The sequence below is a fragment of the Strigops habroptila genome, chromosome 3 (genome assembly GCF_004027225.2).
Source record: "Strigops habroptila isolate Jane chromosome 3, bStrHab1.2.pri, whole genome shotgun sequence".
In the NCBI taxonomy this organism is placed as follows: domain Eukaryota; kingdom Metazoa; phylum Chordata; class Aves; order Psittaciformes; family Psittacidae; genus Strigops; species Strigops habroptila.
In genome coordinates this window covers 46,432,445-46,454,343 of record NC_044279.2, presented here as the reverse complement: position 1 = coordinate 46,454,343, position 21,899 = coordinate 46,432,445, and the positions used below count along the sequence as shown (strand labels likewise).

At 38.6% G+C, this 21,899-nt stretch overlaps 1 protein-coding gene across 10 annotated transcripts in view; it reads left to right on the top strand.

Moving 5' to 3' along the window:
- Window positions 1-13,383, top strand: part of ATP2B1 (ATPase plasma membrane Ca2+ transporting 1) — a 65,608-nt gene extending 52,225 nt beyond the window's left edge. For 6 of the 10 annotated variants that reach the window (XM_030478370.1, XM_030478368.1, XM_030478369.1 and 3 more), the window contains exons 15-22: window positions 223-329; window positions 2,184-2,375; window positions 2,577-2,790; window positions 2,924-3,135; window positions 5,034-5,141; window positions 7,072-7,254; window positions 7,559-7,645; window positions 11,883-12,194. In XM_030478370.1, the coding sequence (XP_030334230.1) occupies window positions 223-329; window positions 2,184-2,375; window positions 2,577-2,790; window positions 2,924-3,135; window positions 5,034-5,141; window positions 7,072-7,254; window positions 7,559-7,645; window positions 11,883-12,194 (1,415 nt within the window). Of the gene's footprint in view, window positions 1-222; window positions 330-2,183; window positions 2,376-2,576; window positions 2,791-2,923; window positions 3,136-5,033; window positions 5,142-7,071; window positions 7,255-7,558; window positions 7,713-11,882 lie in introns of all 10 variants that reach the window. The other 4 variants (XM_030478376.1, XM_030478367.1, XM_030478377.1 and 1 more) reach the window with 4 other exon arrangements.
- The last annotated feature ends 8,516 nt before the right edge of the window (window positions 13,384-21,899 follow it).

Sequence of the window (21,899 nt, the reverse complement as noted above, 5' to 3'; positions counted from 1 at the left end):
TGGGAAATGCCTATGAGGGTGTCTTCATTTGCTGACTGGTATATTTTTTCTTTTTCCTCTTTCAGAAATGGAGCCAATTAGGTCTATCTGTTCTTGTTCTGTTTTTTTTTTCTTTTTTTAAATTATGACTGAGGAAGACAAAACTGGGTTTCTCTTTCAGGTGTAATCTGTGCTGTGTTGTCAATTTCGAAATCTTAACACTGAGATGTCATTTTATTTTAGGTATAATCGATAGCACTGTCTTTGAACAGAGGCAAGTTGTAGCAGTAACTGGTGATGGTACCAATGATGGTCCAGCTCTGAAGAAGGCAGATGTTGGATTTGCTATGGTATGACATTTTATTTTCAGTCTTCAGTATTTTGGAGACCTATTTTGATACAGTAACTTATCAAATCACTTTAGAAGAAGATTAAACAACCTTGCTTGTTTCATTAGCCTAATATACAACTAAGTTAACATTTCTCACACTTAATAGTAAATACTTTTTTCTCCTTCTTCAGTCTTCTAACTTAACCATGTTCCAGGTAGGAACAGAATTAATGATACTGAAGACTTCTAAAATGAGATCTGTTCAATGTAAGGCAAAATGACTTTAGGTAGTAAAGAGCATACTGTGTTGACTTTGAGCGAAGCTTATATGCAATATGGAATGAGCTTATTCATCTGTTTTCCATGAAACAATGCATAGGAACAGGGAGACTATAATGTGAGAGACTGCCAGTTGATGTTTAAATGGTTTTGGAGGCTATACTGAGAGACATCTCTAATACAACTGAAGTATCAGTTTTATGACAACCTAGGATTTGCATTTGTCTGGACGGTTCCTTTGATTACTTGGCTTTCTCAGTCTAAATTCTCAACTACCCTTTCAAATGGTAGCTAAACCAAGTCTTGGCTTTAAGTGCTAATACTGGGTAGACTCATGCATTAAGTATGTAGGCTTCAGCTTTCTTCTATTTTTCAAAACACGGTAAGATAGGTTCCTAAAGCTTCCTCTTGCCTCAAGATTTCTCCTCAGTCTTAATCTAGAAAGATAGTTTGGTGCTAGTAGGTCACTTAAGTCTTTAAAACCTCATTGTTAAGCATTTGAAGGCGGGGGACGGGGGGAAGACAACCGCACTACCACACTACGTGCGGTTGCACTGATTTGGATGCTAATCTTGAAGGAAAAAATGGGAAGAGGAAGAGCTTTTGTGTCATTCTCAAGGAGTACTTTTTAAAAGCATGAGTTACAAATTTGACAGCTACATATGAAACATCCTAGACTGTAACAGTCTTGTTTTTTAAAAACAGGCGTATGTTTTCTGCTGTTGTATAGCTGCTGTAGTTGGCGCTTTCAAGGGCAGATTTATTTTAATCTTCCAGAACTTAAATGTTTCCTGCAGTTGCTGTCTGTGTTCATCTGTGTAAGAAACTAATTCCTCTAACTGCTTATCTAAACAGCACTTAAAATATACCATCCTCTATATGATATTTAAAAACACTTCTTAAAGTGTGCCTGTAGCTGTGCAGGTGATTCATTTCCTTGGCAAAACAATATATCCAGAATAAGGATCATTAAATTTGCAGTTGAGTTAGTGTTTTTGAAATGGCAAAAGAAAAATAAATATCCTTCAGCTAGGTATTACACAGAACTTAGCTTAACTGTTTAGATACTGTAGGAGAGTACAGGTGCTTAAAACTTAAGAATGTCATATGGAATGACATTGCATATGCTGTTGTTTAATGCCAGTGCTCTTCTGCAACAGGTTTTAGGTAACGTGTATCATTCTGCTGTGTTATGAACACATGTATTGCCATGCTGCTGAAATCTGTATAGCAAAGTAGTTAGGACATGGACTAACCTGTAGTACTGCACCATCTGGTGGCCTTTAACTTGCACAGGGTTCGGTAACATTTCTTTGGGACAACTTACAGTGTCTTCATAGTCAACATGAGGATTTTATATGAAGATCTATACTTCAAAGACAACATTAAGGTTTCTATTTTGTTCACATTTCCCCGTGCTTGAGTGGAACTTGCAAGCAGAACTTGATTCAGTAGAATGTTAGGTGCTTACATTAAAATAGTCCTTCAGACATGATGCGTTCAAAGTGAATTCTGACCAAGGATGTAATAATAGCTTCTATTACATAAGTTGTGCATCCTGTTATATTTTATCATGTTTTTCTTTTTCTACCAGGGTATTGCTGGAACAGACGTAGCTAAAGAAGCTTCTGATATTATCCTTACAGATGACAACTTCACAAGTATTGTTAAAGCAGTTATGTGGGGACGAAATGTGTATGACAGCATCTCCAAGTTTCTTCAGTTCCAGCTTACTGTCAATGTAGTAGCAGTAATTGTTGCTTTTACAGGAGCATGCATAACACAAGTACGTACTGGTGGTGGGTTGTTTCAGCTAATGATGATTGAAAATGTCATGACTAATTAATTCTTGAATTCAAACTTTCAGTTAAACATTAGTCCAGAGATCATAATGTTCCTCAGAACATGCCCATGTTGTATAGTAAATGCCTTTAATAGCTGCAATTTGTTCACTTTTATTGGAGGGTTTATGTATCTATCTTTATAGGATTCTCCGCTTAAAGCTGTACAGATGCTGTGGGTAAATCTCATAATGGACACATTAGCTTCTCTTGCCCTGGCAACAGAACCACCTACTGAAGCTCTTCTGTTGCGAAAGCCTTATGGTAGAAACAAACCTTTGATTTCTCGTACAATGATGAAGAACATTTTGGGTCATGCATTCTACCAACTTGTAGTGGTCTTCACACTCCTCTTTGCTGGTAAGAATACTGAGGCTTCACAAAGTTATCCTAAAAGTTATACAGAGGTGTGATCTTAAAACTTAATTTTTTGTTGTAGTGTGTATGTGTAAAGACACCAATTAAGCTGCTGATAAATGCTTTTTAAACACAGGTGAGAGAATTTTTGATATCGATAGTGGAAGAAATGCACCTCTGCACGCTCCCCCTTCAGAGCATTATACTATTGTATTTAACACATTTGTGATGATGCAGCTTTTTAATGAAATTAATGCCCGGAAAATTCATGGTGAAAGAAATGTTTTTGAAGGAATCTTCAACAACGCTATCTTCTGTTCTATTGTTCTGGGGACATTTGTCGTGCAGGTAAGTAAATTCTTGGGGGTGGGGGTGAAATGCACTTAGTACAGTGACATGCTTGCTTACCTTGGGAATGCTAATCAACTAGTGCCAGGCATTTACTGCAATGTGAAAAACCTTAAGTGTCAAACATGCCATAAATCACTTGGAAGTGCTGCTTGACAAGGTTCTCAGGTAAGACCTGTTTGAAATTGGTAAAATCGGAATGTAGAAGTACTTGGATTTACCCTTTGAATTTTCTAGTCCCTCAATTTGATCTTAATTTTCTAGCCTCTTAACAAAATGGGAAGTTGTAATGGTTTCCCCACCCCCCCCAAGTCAGAACTCTTCCTCATAAGTATATGCCCATGCATCTGAACGAGGGTCCCTTTAAACAATTACAGAAAAGTTACAACTTCTCATATCTTCTTAATAAGATCAGGGGATGAATAAGCTTTAAAATCTTAAGTATCAGTTTTTATCTTTCTGATGCAGAAACCAGTTATTTATATTAGTATATACTTTACAGTTATTTGTATAGATGCTGCTGGTTTAGGTGAAAAACACTGATGTCTAGGGACCTTCTGTTGGTGCATTTAGGCAGATTGTAAAAGCTACTTAGTTAACTCATTCATATAACAAATGAAATTAAATTGATTGGGTTGAGAAACACCAAAATTTAATCTAAAGGAAATAGTTGATAAGAAATCATTTCACCTTCTAAATAGCCTTAACTTTTAATTTATCAGAAGAAATAACCAACAAATTAGTATACACTATTATTTTTTTTTTAAGTAAGTCTTTCATTTTGACTTGTTATTTCAGACTTAAGATATAACCTATGCCTTAAGCTTTCCCTTAGACTTGGGATTCCATGAAGTTGACGAAATTCATAGCAGTTTAAGTAATAAAAGTGTATGCACCTCTGTTTCACATTTTTAGTTCACTTATTCTCCCATGTTTAGGCTTTTTTTAGATGACGCTTCTTCAGAAGCCACTCTTATTTTCAGGGTTGCACTCTGTGACACAGCAGAGTGACTGTTGTTGGGCAACAAACCTAAATATGTAGAAATTACTCCTGACTGCAACTGTGTTCCCTTTATAGACTTGATGGGCTGAGTGTCTTCCCAGATAAGTAACTCCTGCGTTGTTGTCTCAGTGTTTTATTCTGTGTTAATAAAAGAAGATACTCTTGGGGCTTTTCAGCTGTCAGGTTGTCCTACTTAATGGTCAATACTGTCTCCTTTTCATGCCTGTCCTGCTACTTGAATTGTTGATTCTCCAGGGCAGACTTTCATGCATATAATTCCTATGCAGAGGGATACCTTGCTCATTAGGGCCTATGCAGCTTTTTGTAATAGGTAAGTTAGTAGGAGTTCATTTAATTTAACTTCTGAGATCTCTGCCCCTTCCCCTAAGATTTACTACATAGATGTCGCACTGTGATTATTTAAAGTCTGACGTTTACCACTGATGGGATACATAGTGATATTCTGTTGAATTATTTCTGAAGTGTTTTATGTCATGTGGATCTACAACTTGTATTAATAGAAACTGATTAATAAACTTGGTTCTTAAATGAGTGTTCATACGATAAATAACCACTGTAAATTTGTAGCATCGAATACATGCTGTAATTGTGAAACAAAGAGAAAGAACTGCAAACAAAATGAAGTAGTTGACAGGTTTTTATGAGTGTGACACTTGAAGAATAAATAGGTAGTTGTTGAAATACTGAAAAGCTTCAGAAGATGGCTTAGGTTTGGAAAGTTGCTCAAACTGCTGAGACAGTGGACACATAGGCTTAATAAAATGGGAAATCCTATGCTCTAATGCAGAGTTGTCTCTAGTGATCTTGAAGCATTAGGGAATTTTCTGGTAACAGGTCACTGATACATGTTGTTCAATGATGTTGCTTTTCACAGATAATTATAGTGCAGTTTGGTGGGAAGCCTTTCAGTTGCTCAGAACTCTCGATTGAACAGTGGCTGTGGTCCATTTTCCTGGGCATGGGAACACTACTTTGGGGCCAGGTAAACTTTTTCAAAATGCCAAATATCTACTGCCTTAAAATACTTTACACGGAAGATGAAAAATACAGTGTCTTTAGTATTCAGATTTTTCAAGTGGACTATATGAATATATTGAGGTGAACAGTAAATACTGATTAAAATTGACTAGTTCAATAGCCAGAAAGTCGTTAGGTGGATATTCCTTGCTCTGACTTGGTCAATTAGTTACACTTCATAACTAGATGCTATGGCTGGTTTATGTTTAGTAACTTAACTAGAAGCAGCTGTAGTTACTTTTAAAATACGAAATGATATCTTTAGCCAGATAGGTACTAGAAGTTCTGTAATAACACAGATGCAATGAATGTGTTAATGTTGAAATGTATTTAACTTTGCGATGAATGATTTTCTTGAAAAATCAGATCTGTTAAACTTGCCGGTATTTTCTTGATTTAAAAACTTCTGGAGTAGCAAGAAATGCAGCAAAACTGAAAACAAACTTTCTCTTAATCTTCATTTGCATAATTATGAAATAATTGGAAAGTTCTCTCCCCTATTAAGCTACTGCATTTTGATTTTTATTTCCTTCCTCGCTTAGGGTTTCATTACTATTGCATGCACAACAGTGCTGGTAAGCAGCAAGCTGATTTACATGAAACTTTAGAGCAACAGAGTTTTCCATTATTTAATGACATACTTGTCTAAACTCTTCATACCACATGAAGAGTTTTCCATTACAGTATCTTTCCTTCCATTATGAAAAGGACACTTCAGGTTTCGGTATAAAATTGGTAGGGTGAATTTCGGTTGTAAATACATACATACATACATACATGTGTGTGTATATATATATGCATATTCTACAAGTGGGTATAAGCTTCTTAATAAGGTTCTCTGGAGAATTAATTAATTAAAAAAAAAATAAAATCAGATAGAGTCACTCTGAGGTTCAAAAGTAGCCTAGAAGAAAATTGAGACGGCTCGAAATACCTTTGACCCAAAGTGTCTTGCAAGGGCAAAGCTTCCCTGCTGCAGTTCATGCTGCTCTAGCATCTCATTAAAGCCAAAGAACTTTTGATTTTCTGGGAATAATAGAAATTGAAGTGTGATCTGGGAGCATTCATAGTAGCAATTTCAGCATAAAGGGCTGTTTATCTTGCTTTTGGAGCAGTCTTTTTCCTCTGCAGCTGCTGAAATGGTCATCTAGGTTTGTGATGATCAAGGAAAGCAGTCTTGGAACTGATCTGGATCTGCTAGATGGGACGTATCAAAAGATGACTCCCCCTTAGCTACATAGTTCACCAGAATAGCCCTGAAGGTGGGGATGAAAAGGAAAGCTGGAATGGCCATATGCAGCTTTTGTTTAGTTTAAGATAGATGAACTAGTGTATACCAAGTAGCAAAGTAAGAGTTTGAGGTAGGGTTTTGGAAACATCACTCACCTTGTAAATGGATTGCTACCTTCCAGGTCACAAAAGAATGCATGTCTGTGCTGTATTTCTGAATTAACTGTGGCTACTTTCATTAAATTACGTACCTCATTTGAAGTAACACATTATGCTCATCAAATGGATGGAGCTCTGAAAGCTGTAGATACAAGCACAGTCTACAGAATTAATGGCTCTTGTAGCTCCAGTACTGCTGCTTCCTGGCATGGTCAAGTAATGTTAAAGTGGAATTCTGTGTCCCTAGCAAGGATGTTTTGTAGCCAAGGTTTATATTTCACATCTTAGTTGAAGTGGTAAGGATATTCATAGCTTTGCAGCTTTTCAGGTGGAGGGATCCCTCTACGTTGATGCATTTATCCCATTTACAAAATCTGTGTTTTTTCAACTTTGCTAATTGTATGTAGGATATTATGTTAAGCCTTAAATCTGGTACTTCTTTTTCTTTTATTTTATTTCTTTTCTTTAAAGAATAATCCTGATTCATGTTTTTCACTCACCGATAGTTGATTTCAACAATTCCAACCAGCCGCCTGAAATTCCTTAAAGAAGCTGGTCATGGAACACAAAAGGAAGAGATTCCTGAAGAAGAACTAGCAGAAGACGTAGAGGAGATCGATCATGCTGAGAGGGAATTACGTCGTGGTCAGATCTTGTGGTTTAGGGGCCTAAACAGGATACAAACTCAGGTATGGTCTTGAAAAAGGTAGGACGCAGGGGGTGTTACGAGGGAAATCTCTCCATCTCCAGTCGTTTAACTAAGGTGGCAGTTCTAACTCGTGTGACTGAGACTGTCAAAAGGGGGTATGGATGGATGTGCAATCCCTCAGTCCTCTGTTTTCTTCAGCTCTAAATGCAACTCTTGCCTGTGTATCTCTATTTAAAAAAGTGCCTTTTCTCTTTACTTTTTGTGTGTTATAGATGGGATGGTCCTTTCTCTTGTTCTCTCTCTCTCTTGCTGAGCAAGCTGTCACAATCTCTGATTCCTTGCAGATGGATGTAGTGAATGCTTTCCAGAGTGGAAGTACCATTCAGGGGGCTCTAAGGCGGCAACCCTCCATCGCCAGCCAGCACCATGATGTAACAAATATTTCTACCCCTACACATGTAGTGTTTTCCTCTACTACTGCTTCTACTACTGTGGGGTGTGAGTGTGTGTTCCTAAAGTGCATGAAATTAACATTTCCTAATTCACGTACCTAACGTTTCTCATTTTCTCCTTAGTACTTAAAATCATCGTTCAGGCTTTTATAGAGCTCTTCCACAAAGTGGAGTCCTCAAGACTTTTTTTTCTTAGAGGGCTGAGAACAGGTGGAACAGTTTCAACAAAAGACTTTAATGTGAAAGCTGTGAGCCTGCACGTCCTGTGCCTTCATCCATTTGTGTACAGGGGGATGTTTAAGATAAAATGGGAAAACTGTTGTAAATGTTCGAGTATATGCCTCTTAGGGTGACTTACATTGAGTAAGTGAATTAACTGTATAGTCATGGACCCAGGTCAACAAAATAGATGTCTTGCACTGCAGCACGAGTGATACTTAAGGTAAACAAGCTGATGGGAAAGCAAATGGTTTGTTAAAAACATGAATGTAGTTAGAACATGGAACACTAAATACATTTTCTTTGTAGCCTGTAAGGAGCTTCTGAATGTCTGCTTTTGTTGGACCTCTTTAACTGAATAACACAACTTTCTCAACATCAGGATTCAGGTGGCGAAAAAAGGCTTCTAAAATGCATGCAAGTCAAGAAACATTTCATTAGCTAATATAAAAGGAAAATAAGGTTTAAGCATCGAATGTTCAAATTGCCATTCCAATCTGAAGGGGTTTTTCTCTCTAGGTTCTTCTGGCAGCAGTTCATAAGCCATCAGTGAAAGTAAAGTTTGCTTCACCTTAATTCTGCCCTTTTTATATTGTGCTCTAAGTGGCATTTTGGTTACAGCCTTCCTCTCTGTAGAGGCTAGAGACTTAATTACTCGTGTATATAGGTTTAAACTCTGGAGTCTGCATGAAGATGCATAGCAGTCGTAGTTGAATACTGATAGCTAATATCTATTGCTGCAAGAGTTTTCCATCTTAATTATATATTCCATGTTTAACTTCCTTCTTAAATTTCCTAGAGACTGGTTAAATAATTGCTTTTTAAAACAGAGAGGGTTTTTCTTCCCCCCCTGCTTCTTTTTAAACTTTCAGATTACCAGATGGATGAAGACCCTTAATTTCAGGAGCTGTCTTAAAAGAAACGTTCTCTCTTGGTTTTTTGTTTGGGTGGGTTGGGTTTGGTTCTTTTTTTTTTTTTTCTCGGCTTTGGCCAGAATTCCTGTGTGAGCTTCAAAAAGTATTTGCCTCCGTACTTGTTCTCCATTGGTGAGACAGGTATTTTCCTACTTTGCAGTAGTGTTGAGAAGCTCGGCTCACAAATTCACATGCCTCAAGAACATGAAATGTGAAAAGTAGATTTAACAGTAAGGATGCACAGGATTGCATCTCCTAGTTAAAATGCTAATTAGTAACCTGTATCCCTAACTACACTCAAGAACATTAATTAGACATTCAGAATTCTCTAGAGAGCAACTTCATGCCATGCTGCCATTTGATCAGAATCTAAAGGGCACTGCAGCATCTCATTGCATCAGATGACCAGTGCAGATACGGAGCTACAATAGCAGAGAACTAGTTTTTGATCCTTACTAAGTAGTACAGCCTTTTCTACACCCTCCAGGAGAGCAACTTTTGTTAACTAATAAGTATTAATGGGAAGCAGATGTGTTGTTTCATTATATCTCTTTTTCAGAGCTGTTTGTTGGAAAATTGTTCAGCTGTTCCTATGAAGTGAGGTTGCAACTCATAAGCAGCCATCTGGCTTAGAAGGATTTGGAGTGCTTACTGCATTCCTTGCCATTCTGGTACTAGTATGAGAAAGGTCTGATGACAGTATAAATTACACTTAAATTGTCTTGTTTGCTCCTCACTTATGCAATTTATTTATAGCTATCCCTCTCATCTAGTTGTCTTTAGTAGTTGAAAATAAAACCTTCAAAACACCAGATTTTCCCTTTTTAAGTAAAATTTAAAATGCTGATAGTCTGATTTCTGCCTTTGTGGCTGGATTCTCTGAGGATCCTGGGTTCATAGGAGTGTCTAGACCACTTGTTTAGTATGCATTCTGCATAGGAATCAAGACTTTATTGTGGGTGTGCTTATATTCCCATGATAATTACATCTGTCCTCTTAAGCCAAAAATTGTTTTCCATTCCTGCTTATGTTCTAACTTACCATCTGTAAGCAATGAAAAACCAGTCCCACGAGGCAGTCGTATTTCATTCTGCCACATAAATCAGTGGCACAGTGGGATGCAACATGCCAAATAAAGGCATTGCAAACTTTCAGTCTGGCATTGTCACTGCTGATTTTTCTTGGTAAGTGCCCAGACAGTTTATGCAGCTTGCTGGACTTGTTTAAAGCTCATGTAACATGCCAGCTCCTTAACAGCGTGCTCTATTTTTTCGTGTGATGAAGAGTAAAGTACTATCTGCTGTTGTAATATTCTGCTTCTCAAGCACATTCATGGTATTCCCTGCCCTCCCTGTATTTGTAGTTATGTCCCCTCCTTGTGTGTGTGCGCCCCCCTCTTCTCCCACCCCAGTTTTGATGGGTAATAGGGCTCAGCTGTGTACCTGTAGTATAAAATGGGGCCACAATGCTTTTGAGTAAAATTCTTTGTGCAAATACTCTGAGGGAGTAGGGGTGGGGAACAACGCTGTTTCTGGAGGCCAGAGAACACGGTCAGGACCTAAGGCTCTTAGATGCAGTGATTCTGTGGTAACAGATTTGATAATGCATTGCTTTTGGGGAGCACTTCTGTTTTCAGTGAGGTTGCTTGGTGTATTTTAGCTGCTTTGAAGTCTGCTCTTGATCTGCTTGACCTTCCGCCTTCATTCCTTCACCTGGAAGTCACTTTATTTTTACTACCAAGGAACTCTATGGAAGCACTAGTCATGACACATTTCTTGACTTGAAATAAGTCATCTTGGATGTACTTGAAAATATCTTTAAGTTGGACTTACTGTTTGGAACAGTAAGTTCTTGTTTACTACAGAGTTGCTCTGCTGCTTACTGTACAACAGAGGAGCTTTAGGGTTGCAACTGCTTTGCTGGAGATACCCAGAGTAGAGATGTTGAGAACTGAACAGGGAGTTAACAGAAGGGGGAAACTGTATCTTGACAAAAGGGCTGGACGTAGGAGTTACTGACTGCTGCCTAACTTCCTTTGTTTTGTCAGTTCAAGAATGAATCCTGAATTTCTGTAGTTGGTGAGGGAAACGTGGGGCTTGGGAGGAAAAGGGGGTGCGGGCAGGGGGTTTCATCATTCACAATTTGGAAAGCTTAAATTCAAGTCTAACCTGGACATGCACAATTTGCAAAATGAAGGTGTACTTTATCAAATTTCACTCTAGAATGTTATGCATTCTGTAAACTTAGCTTTCTGATCTGAAAAACATTAGTTAAGCAATGAAAGGACTTGAAATAATACTCACCCTGGGAATTTTGTCCACGAATTCAATGTAAATTGAAGACTTGAGCAAAGGTTGATCACCTGCTTTTCTCATACTTCGTGCTACTTGAATAGTCTCTTCAAAGTTACAAGCTGCCATGGCTACTTAGTTGTACAATACAGTATTCAGTTTCCTAGTTCTGGTCTTAAGTTTCCAAAGCACTATTCAGTAAGGAGCTTTCTCTAGTGTGGTAAATGGGTATATACTCGAATATTTACAGCTGTTACAGTGGTATTCTTTTTTGCATGACTCTGTAAGTGTCCAGTCGTTGTGACATTGGCTTACACTTGCTTGGCTTTTTCATAGTCAGTTGACATCCTAATTCCTAGCATGAGAATTAGTAACCCTTTTATCCTCTAACTTATTTTCAGCCTCTCCCCTTTTCCCCCACTCCCACCTCCCCCAACTATTCAATAAAACACTCACTGAGATTTATTTAATTTGTGAATAAGTAAATAAATGTTGGCCTCACTTCTGAAGAACACTTAGCCCTTGTTAAGTAATTGAACAATTCTAGTGCCATGTCTGAATCTTTAGGCCCTTCAGCTTTTTGCAGTGCTTTTACAATTTTTATTCCTACTGTGTAGACTGGCAGTGCTCTACTGAAACGCTCTTCATTTCTTACAGTTTATTGCAAGTTCCACTGCATCATATACAAATCCGATTCACCCATGTCTAGCTATTTGTGGATTCAAACTCATAAGAACCATGCCATTGTCAGAAATCTGCAGCATTCTAACAACCTTTCTTCTTCATTCACAGATCCGAGTGGTGAATGCATTTCGTAGCTCCTTGTACGAGGGGCTAGAGAAACCTGAGACACGAAGTTCAATTCACAATTTTATGACGCATCCTGAGTTTAGAATAGAAGACTCCGAGCCTCATATTCCCCTTATTGATGATACTGATGCTGAAGATGATGCTCCAACAAAACGCAACTCTACTCCCCCACCCTCTCCCAATAAAAATAACAATGCGGTTGACAGTGGAATTCACCTTACAACAGACATGAACAAGTCTGCTACCTCTTCATCCCCAGGGAGCCCGCTACATAGTTTGGAAACATCACTCTGATTGTAAGCTGAATGTTAACACACTAGCTGCATTGTAAAGAAATTGAAACTGGGTCTCTTCACACATTATGATGGACAAGATGATATTCTTGTCTCGGACTTCAACAGAAGACACACTTGTACGAATGTAGATTTATTTTTTTAAAAAACAAAAGCTTTCTGCCAGACTGGAGGGTGCTTTTCTGGGGGTGGGAGTAATAATGAACTCTGACAGATAAACAGTAACTCAGCATAAGTGACCTGTGGATCATCTGTTGTACTTAAGAATGGTCCTGAACAGTGTGTTAGCAGAGCTTTAGTTTATCATGATCCTTTTCTGAGGGGAAGGCTGGGAAGGGCAAGGAGGCCCTGGATCATTGAATTGATACTTTAATTTCTGCTGTTGGCTGTTAATAATTTGGATTATTTATGTTTATAAATGATACAGATCTGTTTACAAGGTTTGTAGATACTTTTTTGTTCCTGTTCATAGATGGGAAGCTTCCTTATAAATGATGCAGAGAAAAAATAAAAAAACAAAACAAAAAAACTAGTCCTTCAAATACTGCTGTATTTTCAGGAAAAGGGTGTTTCTATTGAAACTGTACTAAATTTTGCCTGCAATTTACCTTGTTAAATATTGTAGATAAATTGCTACTACTAATAGCCAAATAGATAACACTAATGCTTTGTAAAAACATGAGCAGTGGTGTTCTAATGAAGTTATGGCCTCTGTCCTAATTAGTTTCTTAAATACATTTACTACTTAATGGTTTTGAAACAATTGTTTAATTTTTAAAAATTTTGAGAAACATACTGAATAACTTTTGTTCAGAACTTAGTAGGATTGTTTAATGCAGGACATCAATATGTGATGGAACTTGCTTGAAATATTTCTGTTATCTCGGGCAAAATGGATTAAATCAAAATACATCAGAATCTTAGTCCTTTGTTTTTGTCTAAACATGTTAGTTTAGTGCTGTCTTGGTGAACTGTGAGTGGAACTGTGATTTTTTTTTTTTTTTTTTTTTTTTTTTTTTTTTTTCCCCCCCCTAATCTATAGAATCCTTCATGCAGCATGAGGGCTGTTGGCATTTTGAAAGGTTGTTAGTGGGTAGCATACATGTTCTCCTTTTTGTTTTTGAAACTTGTTTGTAAACATGAATAAATCTGCCCTTTTGTTAAAATAAAATTGCAGCAATGGTTTCTTACAGATGATTTTTTCTTCTCAGCTCCTTCACTGGAAACACTGAAAAGTACTCTTTTATATTGCTGGTTAACTTTACAGTGCAATTTCAAGATGGTAACAGCCCCACTAACAATAGTACTTTGGGTAAATGGAGTAATGGTGGCTGCCTTCAGAATGAATGTAAGCTAAAATACTCAAAAGTCTTCACTGAGCCAAAAGGATACTCCTTGGGAATGAATAGGTCTGCCTGAAATTCTGAGACTTTCTGTGAGTACTGCATGATAAATGTATCCCTGACCACTTAAGTGAGGGGAAACTGAGAACTGACATACAGCACGGGTGAAAATACATTTTTCAGTTGATTAACATCTTGTGCACGAAAACTGACCTGCTAGCGATTGACTGAAGAAGTTACGGTCTGCCTCAAGGATGATGGAACAGTTACTTGGTCTAGTACGTCCTTATGTTTTCTAGGTCTGATACAGCTTAGAAGAGCAACTGAAGAGATGAATCATGAACTCTATTTCTTCCTTTCTTCTTCCAGTTCTGTGTTCTTTAAAATAGCGAGTGGTTTGGGTTTTTTTGCCAAATAATCCAGAATTTAGGGGGGTTTTAAAGGGGCCCCCTTCAAAGGAGTGCAGGAATTAAGTTGGTAATGAGGGAGAAGAATACTAGAGCAAAGGGCAGAAATGAGCAGGTGAGGAAGCTCAAGCGTATCTCTCCCTTGTGGTGGATACATGCATGCTTGGGTTTGTCCTTTAATGGATGATGCTCAACCTGTAGCACTATCGCACTGTCAACCACTCCTGAATTCAGTCTTTTCTATTGTACTTAAGTAAATACACTGAATTCTAGGCAAGGGGGGTTTGCACTTGACACTTTGTATAGTGATTTCTCCCACATATTTCTAGCACCTTAAGTCATAGTTCTTACCTAGAGTGCTTGGTAGGGGGATCAGTTTTTATGGAAGCTGTTTTCTCCCTACTACAATAGTTAAATAAGCATTGGCTTAAAATGACAAGAGTTTCTTTACCCATGAAGTACACTACCATGTGAGAAAGTATCTCCATTTAATTTCATTAACACATCATAATTTAACTTCATATGATGACAGACTTTAATTTTTCCCTCTCTTCTAGCTGTGATCATGACTGCATGTTAACTTTTTTGGAATAAAGTCTACACTTAAGCCTTTTGAGGGGGAACGGGAGGGTGAATGTAGGCTTTGTACATCGGTGGTCCTTGTTTCTGCTAACAGGAAACTTCTTTACAGAAACAAGGAAAAGTTGTTCAAGATTGGGGTATGCTTTCTTTGTGATCTCAAGAAATCATAACATGTTGCCTAGATTATGAAGTGATTATCACTGAGCTCATGAGGCCTTCATTGCCTTTCTCGTTGTAAGGTTTACTTGTCTTTCTTCTTGTAACTGAAATAAATAAAAGTGCTGTTCATCTCAGTCTGTATGGGGACTGAAATTCTTGAATGTCAGTACAGTACTGATTTAAACCTGGAATGCATGCCAGTTCTGTAAAATAGCTCTTGCTACGACTTTAAGCTCATTCCGTTTTGAGAGGTCATGGTGTATGTGGTATTATGGTCAAGCAATAGTAACTTATAAATGCAGTTCTAGACCGGCTGCTGTTTGAAGTGGCTTAAAATGCAGTATTCTGGGTAGGATGTCTACTGCACATGTGTACAAGACAAATGTTAGGACATATAATCTTGGCTTTGAGGGAGGGGTTGAAAATTGTAGTCTAAGGGACTCATTTTTTCTGTATTGGTCTTAACAGGAAGATGAAAATGCTGCATCCGCAAGTAGTCTGGAGAGAATAATGGAAACAAGTGCCTTAATGCCAAACCAACGGGTAAATGCAGCAAGTGTAAGCAGCCAAAAAATATGAACTAACACTCTCAGACTTTCTTAGAATAAAAGGAAGTTTTCCAATGTATTTCAAAGTGAGTAAGCAAATGTAATATTCATGGAAAGATAACACGGAAAGAATAGCTGGCTGTACTGGGAAGTTATTCCAAAGGCCTTGATAAGTTCAGTGTCCACTGCCAGTAATGCCAGCCTCTGCAGACCCCTGGAAGGATCCAGATCATATTATGCTTTGCATAAATTGAAGTAGAATGCCAGAATGTCCGGACTGCTTTTCTGATGCAAATACTTGCTTCTGAAGAGTTCCTTTTTTCCACCTTCACCCTCTTCCCCACGCAGTGCGTATCCTCTGATCTTGCAGATTTCAAGCCCTCACTGAAATATCTTAACTCTGTTCCATGAGCCTGGCCAGCATGGAGGGTCCAGCTCCAGCCTGTCTCCAGCCTGAACTGGTCTGCTTATTCAGGGCCAGGTCACAGGAAGTTCTGGGCCAGAATCGAGAGCCTTAGAGCTGTTCCTGCTTATCTTCTCCCCTGGACTGTACATAGAACTACCTAATCACCTTCTTCAAGACCGCGGTATCCGTCAAGGAGATACAGCTTACAGAGTGTCTAAACCAAAAGCCTCCTACAGGTACCACTTGTCCTTCTTGTTCGAAGTAAAGTCTACTTTACTGGAACAGGCTATCACACTGGAACAGGCTGCCCACGGAAGTTATGAATGCTCCATCCCTGGCAGTGTTTAAGGCCAGGTTGGACAGGGCTTTGAGCAACCTGGTCTAGTGGAAAGTGTCCCTGCCCGTGGCAGGGGGTTGGAACTGGATGATCTTGAGGTCCTTTCCAACCTAACCCACTCTATGATTCTAGGATGAGGATTTGCTTGAAAGACAGGATGGGCTTAAGCACCTGAAAGAAGAGAGCACTAAAAAGTTAGCTCACTAGACAAAAAGTTAGCAATGAGACCATTCTAGTTGCAAAGCATAAAGGTAGAGTTGGTGCTTACACTGTAAATCTCACAAAACAGAGAGTATTCCTCCACAGGAGAAACAAACTGGATGTGGCTCTTATGCTTTCACAGTAATTCAGAAGCATTAATAGGAGATTATATGTAAATGGAGAAAAGATTGACATAGTTTATGTCCAAAACATGAGCAACTGCAAGGAAGGAAGTAGGTTTCTCCTGTCTCGTATGGAGCAGGCAGAGGACTTTGTTCTGTGTTCACATACAAGTTTATGACTACTTCAGATATTGTCAGTGTTCTGAGTATATTCCTTTAAAAGATAGATAAGGATACCTGGCACTGCAGAAAATGGGCAGTAACCTGCTTCAGCCATATCTGATCATCAAGATTTAGTGAATTCCTCTGTAACTCTTTTCTACTTGTATGTGAAATCTCCTAGTTCTCTAAAAATGTATAAAATTGCTAGGTTAAAAAGGGTTCCTTGGCTTGCTCGTACTGGAACATGGTGGGAAAAAATTACTAGCAAGGGGATTTCTGGAAATTAATGGCTTTTGGTTGATGGAAGCATACATTCTGGAATACTGGAACACCACCTGGCATGAAATTCTGGTGTAGTGACATGTATGAATCCAACTCTGAAGCAGCAGCTGCCTGCTGAAATACAAGTATGCATTCTGTATCGCTTTGATTCATTGCAAAGCTAGCGGTATCTAATAGTTCTCTGAACATCTTCATCTGCTTTCCCAGACTGTCTCTCTTACAGGGCATGAAGCTAAAGTATGCTGAAGACTGTAAGTACGATCATACAGAAAACTTACCATGGCTTCCTCCTTAGCAAACACACAATCTTGGCATTGCTCTGTGGTAATTGCTGAGGCACAAACTGAATACTAGCTTTTCCTGTTCAAAAGCTTTCAGAGTCTCCTGTAGAGAATCAGAGTGTACAGTTCAAATGCTTCTAAACTTGAATAGCCACCGAAAACTTCTGATTTAAGGTACTACAATAAAACCTCCAAACCACTCTACAAATAAACCCTAGGTGATATATCTGCTGTCTTTGACAATTTCAGTTTTACAAATACAGGATTTAACTTGACACTTTCTCTCTTGTACAAGTTGGTTGCTCTGATGGCTGTAGGTGCAAAGCATCTTCAGTGATGATGACCTAAGTTAGTCTCAAGATCTCCTGAAGGTAAGCCTCTATTTGGCTGATCTTTGTGGGGAAACAGAGAGTTTATTTTGAATACTGTGCTGGCAGCTACTGCATAGTGGTTTGTGCTGTGTGATTTAGGAGAGAGCTATCGATTTAGAACACTGAGATCGTTGTCATAGGACCTGTCGAAAGACACATGGGTCAGACAGACTACATGAAATAGGGAGCTCTTGGAATTGACATTTTGGTAGGAAGCAATAGGATTTGCTTTCTGACAACACTACTTTTAAAGACTGGAAGGTATGTCTTTACTCGTCATTTATTGGTCATTAATATTCTGATCAGTGTATCAGCCTAATTCATTGAAGACCATCATCCTAAACTACTGTATTAAATTAGTGGTTTTAAATAAAAAAGAAAAAATACTCTGGAAAAGGTACTTTCTGTTGTATTTTAATTTCCAAAAAGATGAGTAATTCCTAGCTTTTTCTCTTTTACAAAATCAACTAGGCTGTGTTCTAATAAATCTGGTATTAGTATGGACCTGACTGAAAACTTGGTATCTTCTCCCCTTCTCCTCCCTTCTCCTCCCTAGCCTGCCAAGGACTATTGTAGGGAATCAGTGAAGGACAGACACAGTAAGAGGTGCGATTGTGGATTTGTCTCCTTTATCATCCTTCTGCCCCGCCCTATGATCTTCTGCCTTCTACTTTAAATCTCACTATCAGTAAACACACTGGAAAACATGCAATGTGGCTGTTGGTGTACCCAGTGAAGGGTTTTTAATGTGCTGCTTCCACTTTTTAATTGGTGTGAAGGCTTGAAGAATTAGGTTTTAGACTAAGAATGAACAGTGAATCAACTTAAGAATGAGCAGTAGAGAATGAACATTTAAGACCAAATATTTCTCCCACGTAGTTCATAAAAAGACCCCTTACCTAGCTGAGCCCTTGATGTTTGTTTGTACCTCTGTGCCTGCTAATATGAAAGCACCTCAGATTATAGACAAGGTTCCAGCTCTACACGTAGAGGCACTTTGGACATGCTTGCAGATATGCAGGTGCTGAGAATTAGGATAACACTTTTAAATTTAAGCCTTGAGCAGGAAACTTCAAAAGCATTATGCCTTACAGTAGATATTTGTCAGGTATATCTTCAAGACCCACTTTAGCAGAAAGTCCTAAGGGCAGGGCTTTAAAAATGAGCATAAAAGGCCTATGAGGACTTCATAGGAAAAATACATGCAAAGGCAGGTAGATACATAATAAACCACCTACTTACTTGGACAAGCGTAGTGATCCTCACCTGCAGACCCCTGTACATGGAGGAGTGATTGATTCACAACACAATTAACACGAGCAGATGCAGGCTGTGCTGTGCTGCACAGGTCCCTTTGCTGCAGGTAACAAACACCTGCTTAACAGCCCCTTTTCCTCCCCCACCACACAACCCCAACAGCAAGCATTAAGCTCTTCAGCTGCATAGGAGTCTGATTTGCCAGAACTGTGCATGTGCGATGGGTAGAATCAAAGGAGGGAGCCAGACTTTCCTCAGTGGTGCCCATTGACAGCACAGAAGGCAACAGGCACAAGCTACATGTGAAATTCTGCCTGGACACAAGAAAATGCCTTTTGTACTGTGCTGATGGTCATATGCTGGACCAGGTTGCCCAGAGAGGTTATGGAGCCTCCATTCTTGGAGACACTCAAAACCCAACTAGACACAGCCCTAAGCACCGCGCTATAGCTAACTCTGCTTTGAGCAGGGATTTGTACTAGATGATCTCCAGAGATCCCTGCCAACCTTGGCCATTCTGTGATCCTGAAATTCCTGAGCAGGAGGTATATAGCTCTATAGGGTTTCCCCATTAGCTTCATGGATATTATTTTTCCACACAGATAGAATTCGACAAAGAAAAAAGTCCCTGGAGTGATCAAACCTGAGCCAAAGCAAGAAAGAACTTTTGGGCTTGCTGATATTTGCCTGCTATAGGGCTTACTGTGATAGCAGAGCTTGGGTCACTTCTGCTATAGTAAACCTTTTTGAATGACGACGGACTGGAAAGTCAAAAATTAATGTCTTAAGGAGGCATCAACAATAGCTATGTTTTGTAAAGACAGGATGGGCCTTCTGGAATCCTGGTGTGCTAAGTAACCAGCTAAGCAATTCTGGTGATAGCTCTTTCGGGATTCAAAACTTTGCAATGAAACTCATACTATTGTTTTTCTAATGGGGAAGAAAAATTGTCCCTCTACCTTAAAAATGTATATTTTTCAAAGCTAGGTCTTTCCATACATTCTTATCAAAAGAGCTCCCCTGTGAGTTGCTCTAGACAACAGCACTGAAAGATGCTACCACTTAAAAAGTACTCCTAAAATGATATGATTAAGCAGAAGCAATTCTTCCTTGCCTTTTTTTTTTTTTTTTTAATTAAAATACTACAACTTTCAGGCTTTAAGTTACTGCATGCAAGATGATATCCCTGCTTGCTGGCCTCTTAAGTATCCCAGAGCACTTCCTACAAGAGAGGGACTCAGGTTGTCTAAAATGTCACCAGTGGCTTTGATCTCTTTTGGAAAGACAGGGCCATTAGATGCAGAAGATAGGGGGTAGCACATGTGCACTGAAGAAAATGTGCAGTTCCCATTCCTCTGTAGAAGCATCTTTTAGTAAATATAAGCATGCTTTTTCTCTTCTTCTAGCAGCTATTCCTCGTTTGTCCTTTGTGAGCAACATGAAGTTTGGTGCAAATAATGTTACTTGTTTTTACAGAGGTGTTCTCTAGTGAGCTAAACTTACACTAATATCTAATCTTGAAGTCTTCAGTGGTGATATTTTTAAGTTTCAGACGTGGTCAGGAATTAAGTTGCTGGTCATGAATTAAAAGCTCCTTGTAGAAACTTCAGATACCTTGGCTTTTTTATTCATTTATTTTTAACTCCCAGTGAATCTTAGTAAAGGTTATTGAAGCATAAACTGGATTTGAGCTTTTCTCATCTCCTGTTCAGAGAGAAACCTGCAGGAGAGCTTAGTTGTTACTGTTCAGTGAAGAGATTTTGTGTGGCTTCTAATCCCTGCCCCTTCCCCTCCTTCCTGAGCTTATCCCATCACCGTGCAATGTCGTTCTGCAGACAGCTGTCTGGGAAGATATTCTGAGCTGTGAAGAGGGATATTGGGTTAAATCAGTATTCCAGTGTTCAAAATAGCAGCTTATTCGGTTATTCTTTTGTGGAGATGGGAGACTATTTAGCAGCAAACAACTCTTCAGTGAGGAAAATTCACAGCCTTTTTATCTTTGCAGGCATTAGAGGAATGATGTTCCATGAAGTTCTGCTGTTTTGAATAGGAGTTTGCGTTAGATTACTTCCCAAGGCCCCTTCCAACCTGAGTTACCCTGTGATCCTGCTTTTAAACTTCCTTCAGTGGGTGTCTATCTGTTGAACTTCGCTTATGCCTTCTAATATTTGTGGTTTATACTACAAGCCAGACATGCTTAGCCATTTCAGGGCTGTGATTCACAGGAAAGCCCACAGATTTTAACGTGATCTCCAGAAAGCTGTGCTGCAGAGCTGTGGAAAGCAGCTGCTCCTCAAGGAAGAAGAGGATTTCTCACTCTGCTTTCTGACTCTTTCAAATCTTTCAGGTGTATGGAGAATACAAATCGTAGCTATTTATAAGGAAAATGAAGAGCTGACTTGCTTACAGATTTGTGTGGTTTCACTGCCCTTCTTCCTATTTAGGACTCTCTTGCAAGAACCTGCTCCTTTTTCTCAAAGCTACTGTGGGTTTTGCTCCTGGTTTTATATGTTTAAGATCAGTTTAAAAAGAAAGAAAGTTCTCTTGCAGGCATATAAAGTTAATGAAACCTTTATTATTATTCTTACTGGTCAAGAATAAAGAGCACCAAAATATGTATTTTCAGTCATAGAAGCCTGTAATTTAAATGGAATTGAGAAGCTGATTTTTCTCTTTACCTGAGTTCATAGAGTACTGGTGTTACAGGCTTTTATCTAATTGAGCAAAGTATTAGTGAAATTAAATTATATTCAATATCAGTTCTGCTGTTACATACAAATGTTCCCTCTTTTGCCTTGAGCTACAGAAATACTTTGTCAGACTTGGAGAACTTACTGTTATATCAGGTTTGGAGTCTCTTTTTACTGGTTCTCAGATAATTGCATATAAAACTTCAAATGCTAATGTAGGAAGCCTGACATTACAAAACTGTGATTCTGGTCTTAAAAAGGATGTAATAGGAAAAAGCCAGTGTCAAATAGTCCACATATGAGCTGTGTAGTAAAACTAGCTGACTGGCTGACCAAATGTTAAGTAACGTGAGATGATTCAAATAGAAATTTGACATTCTAACTATCGAAAAAAATAGCTGGGTTTCTGCAAAAGAGTTGTCATGGCCTTCTTTTTGTTATAAATAACATATTGCTTTTGAAACAAAACCAGATTTAAACAAGTATGCATAGAAGATGTGGGCGAGTTGCCTATACCACTAAATCTTTATAGGCTGCATTCTGGCTCTCTATCCTGAA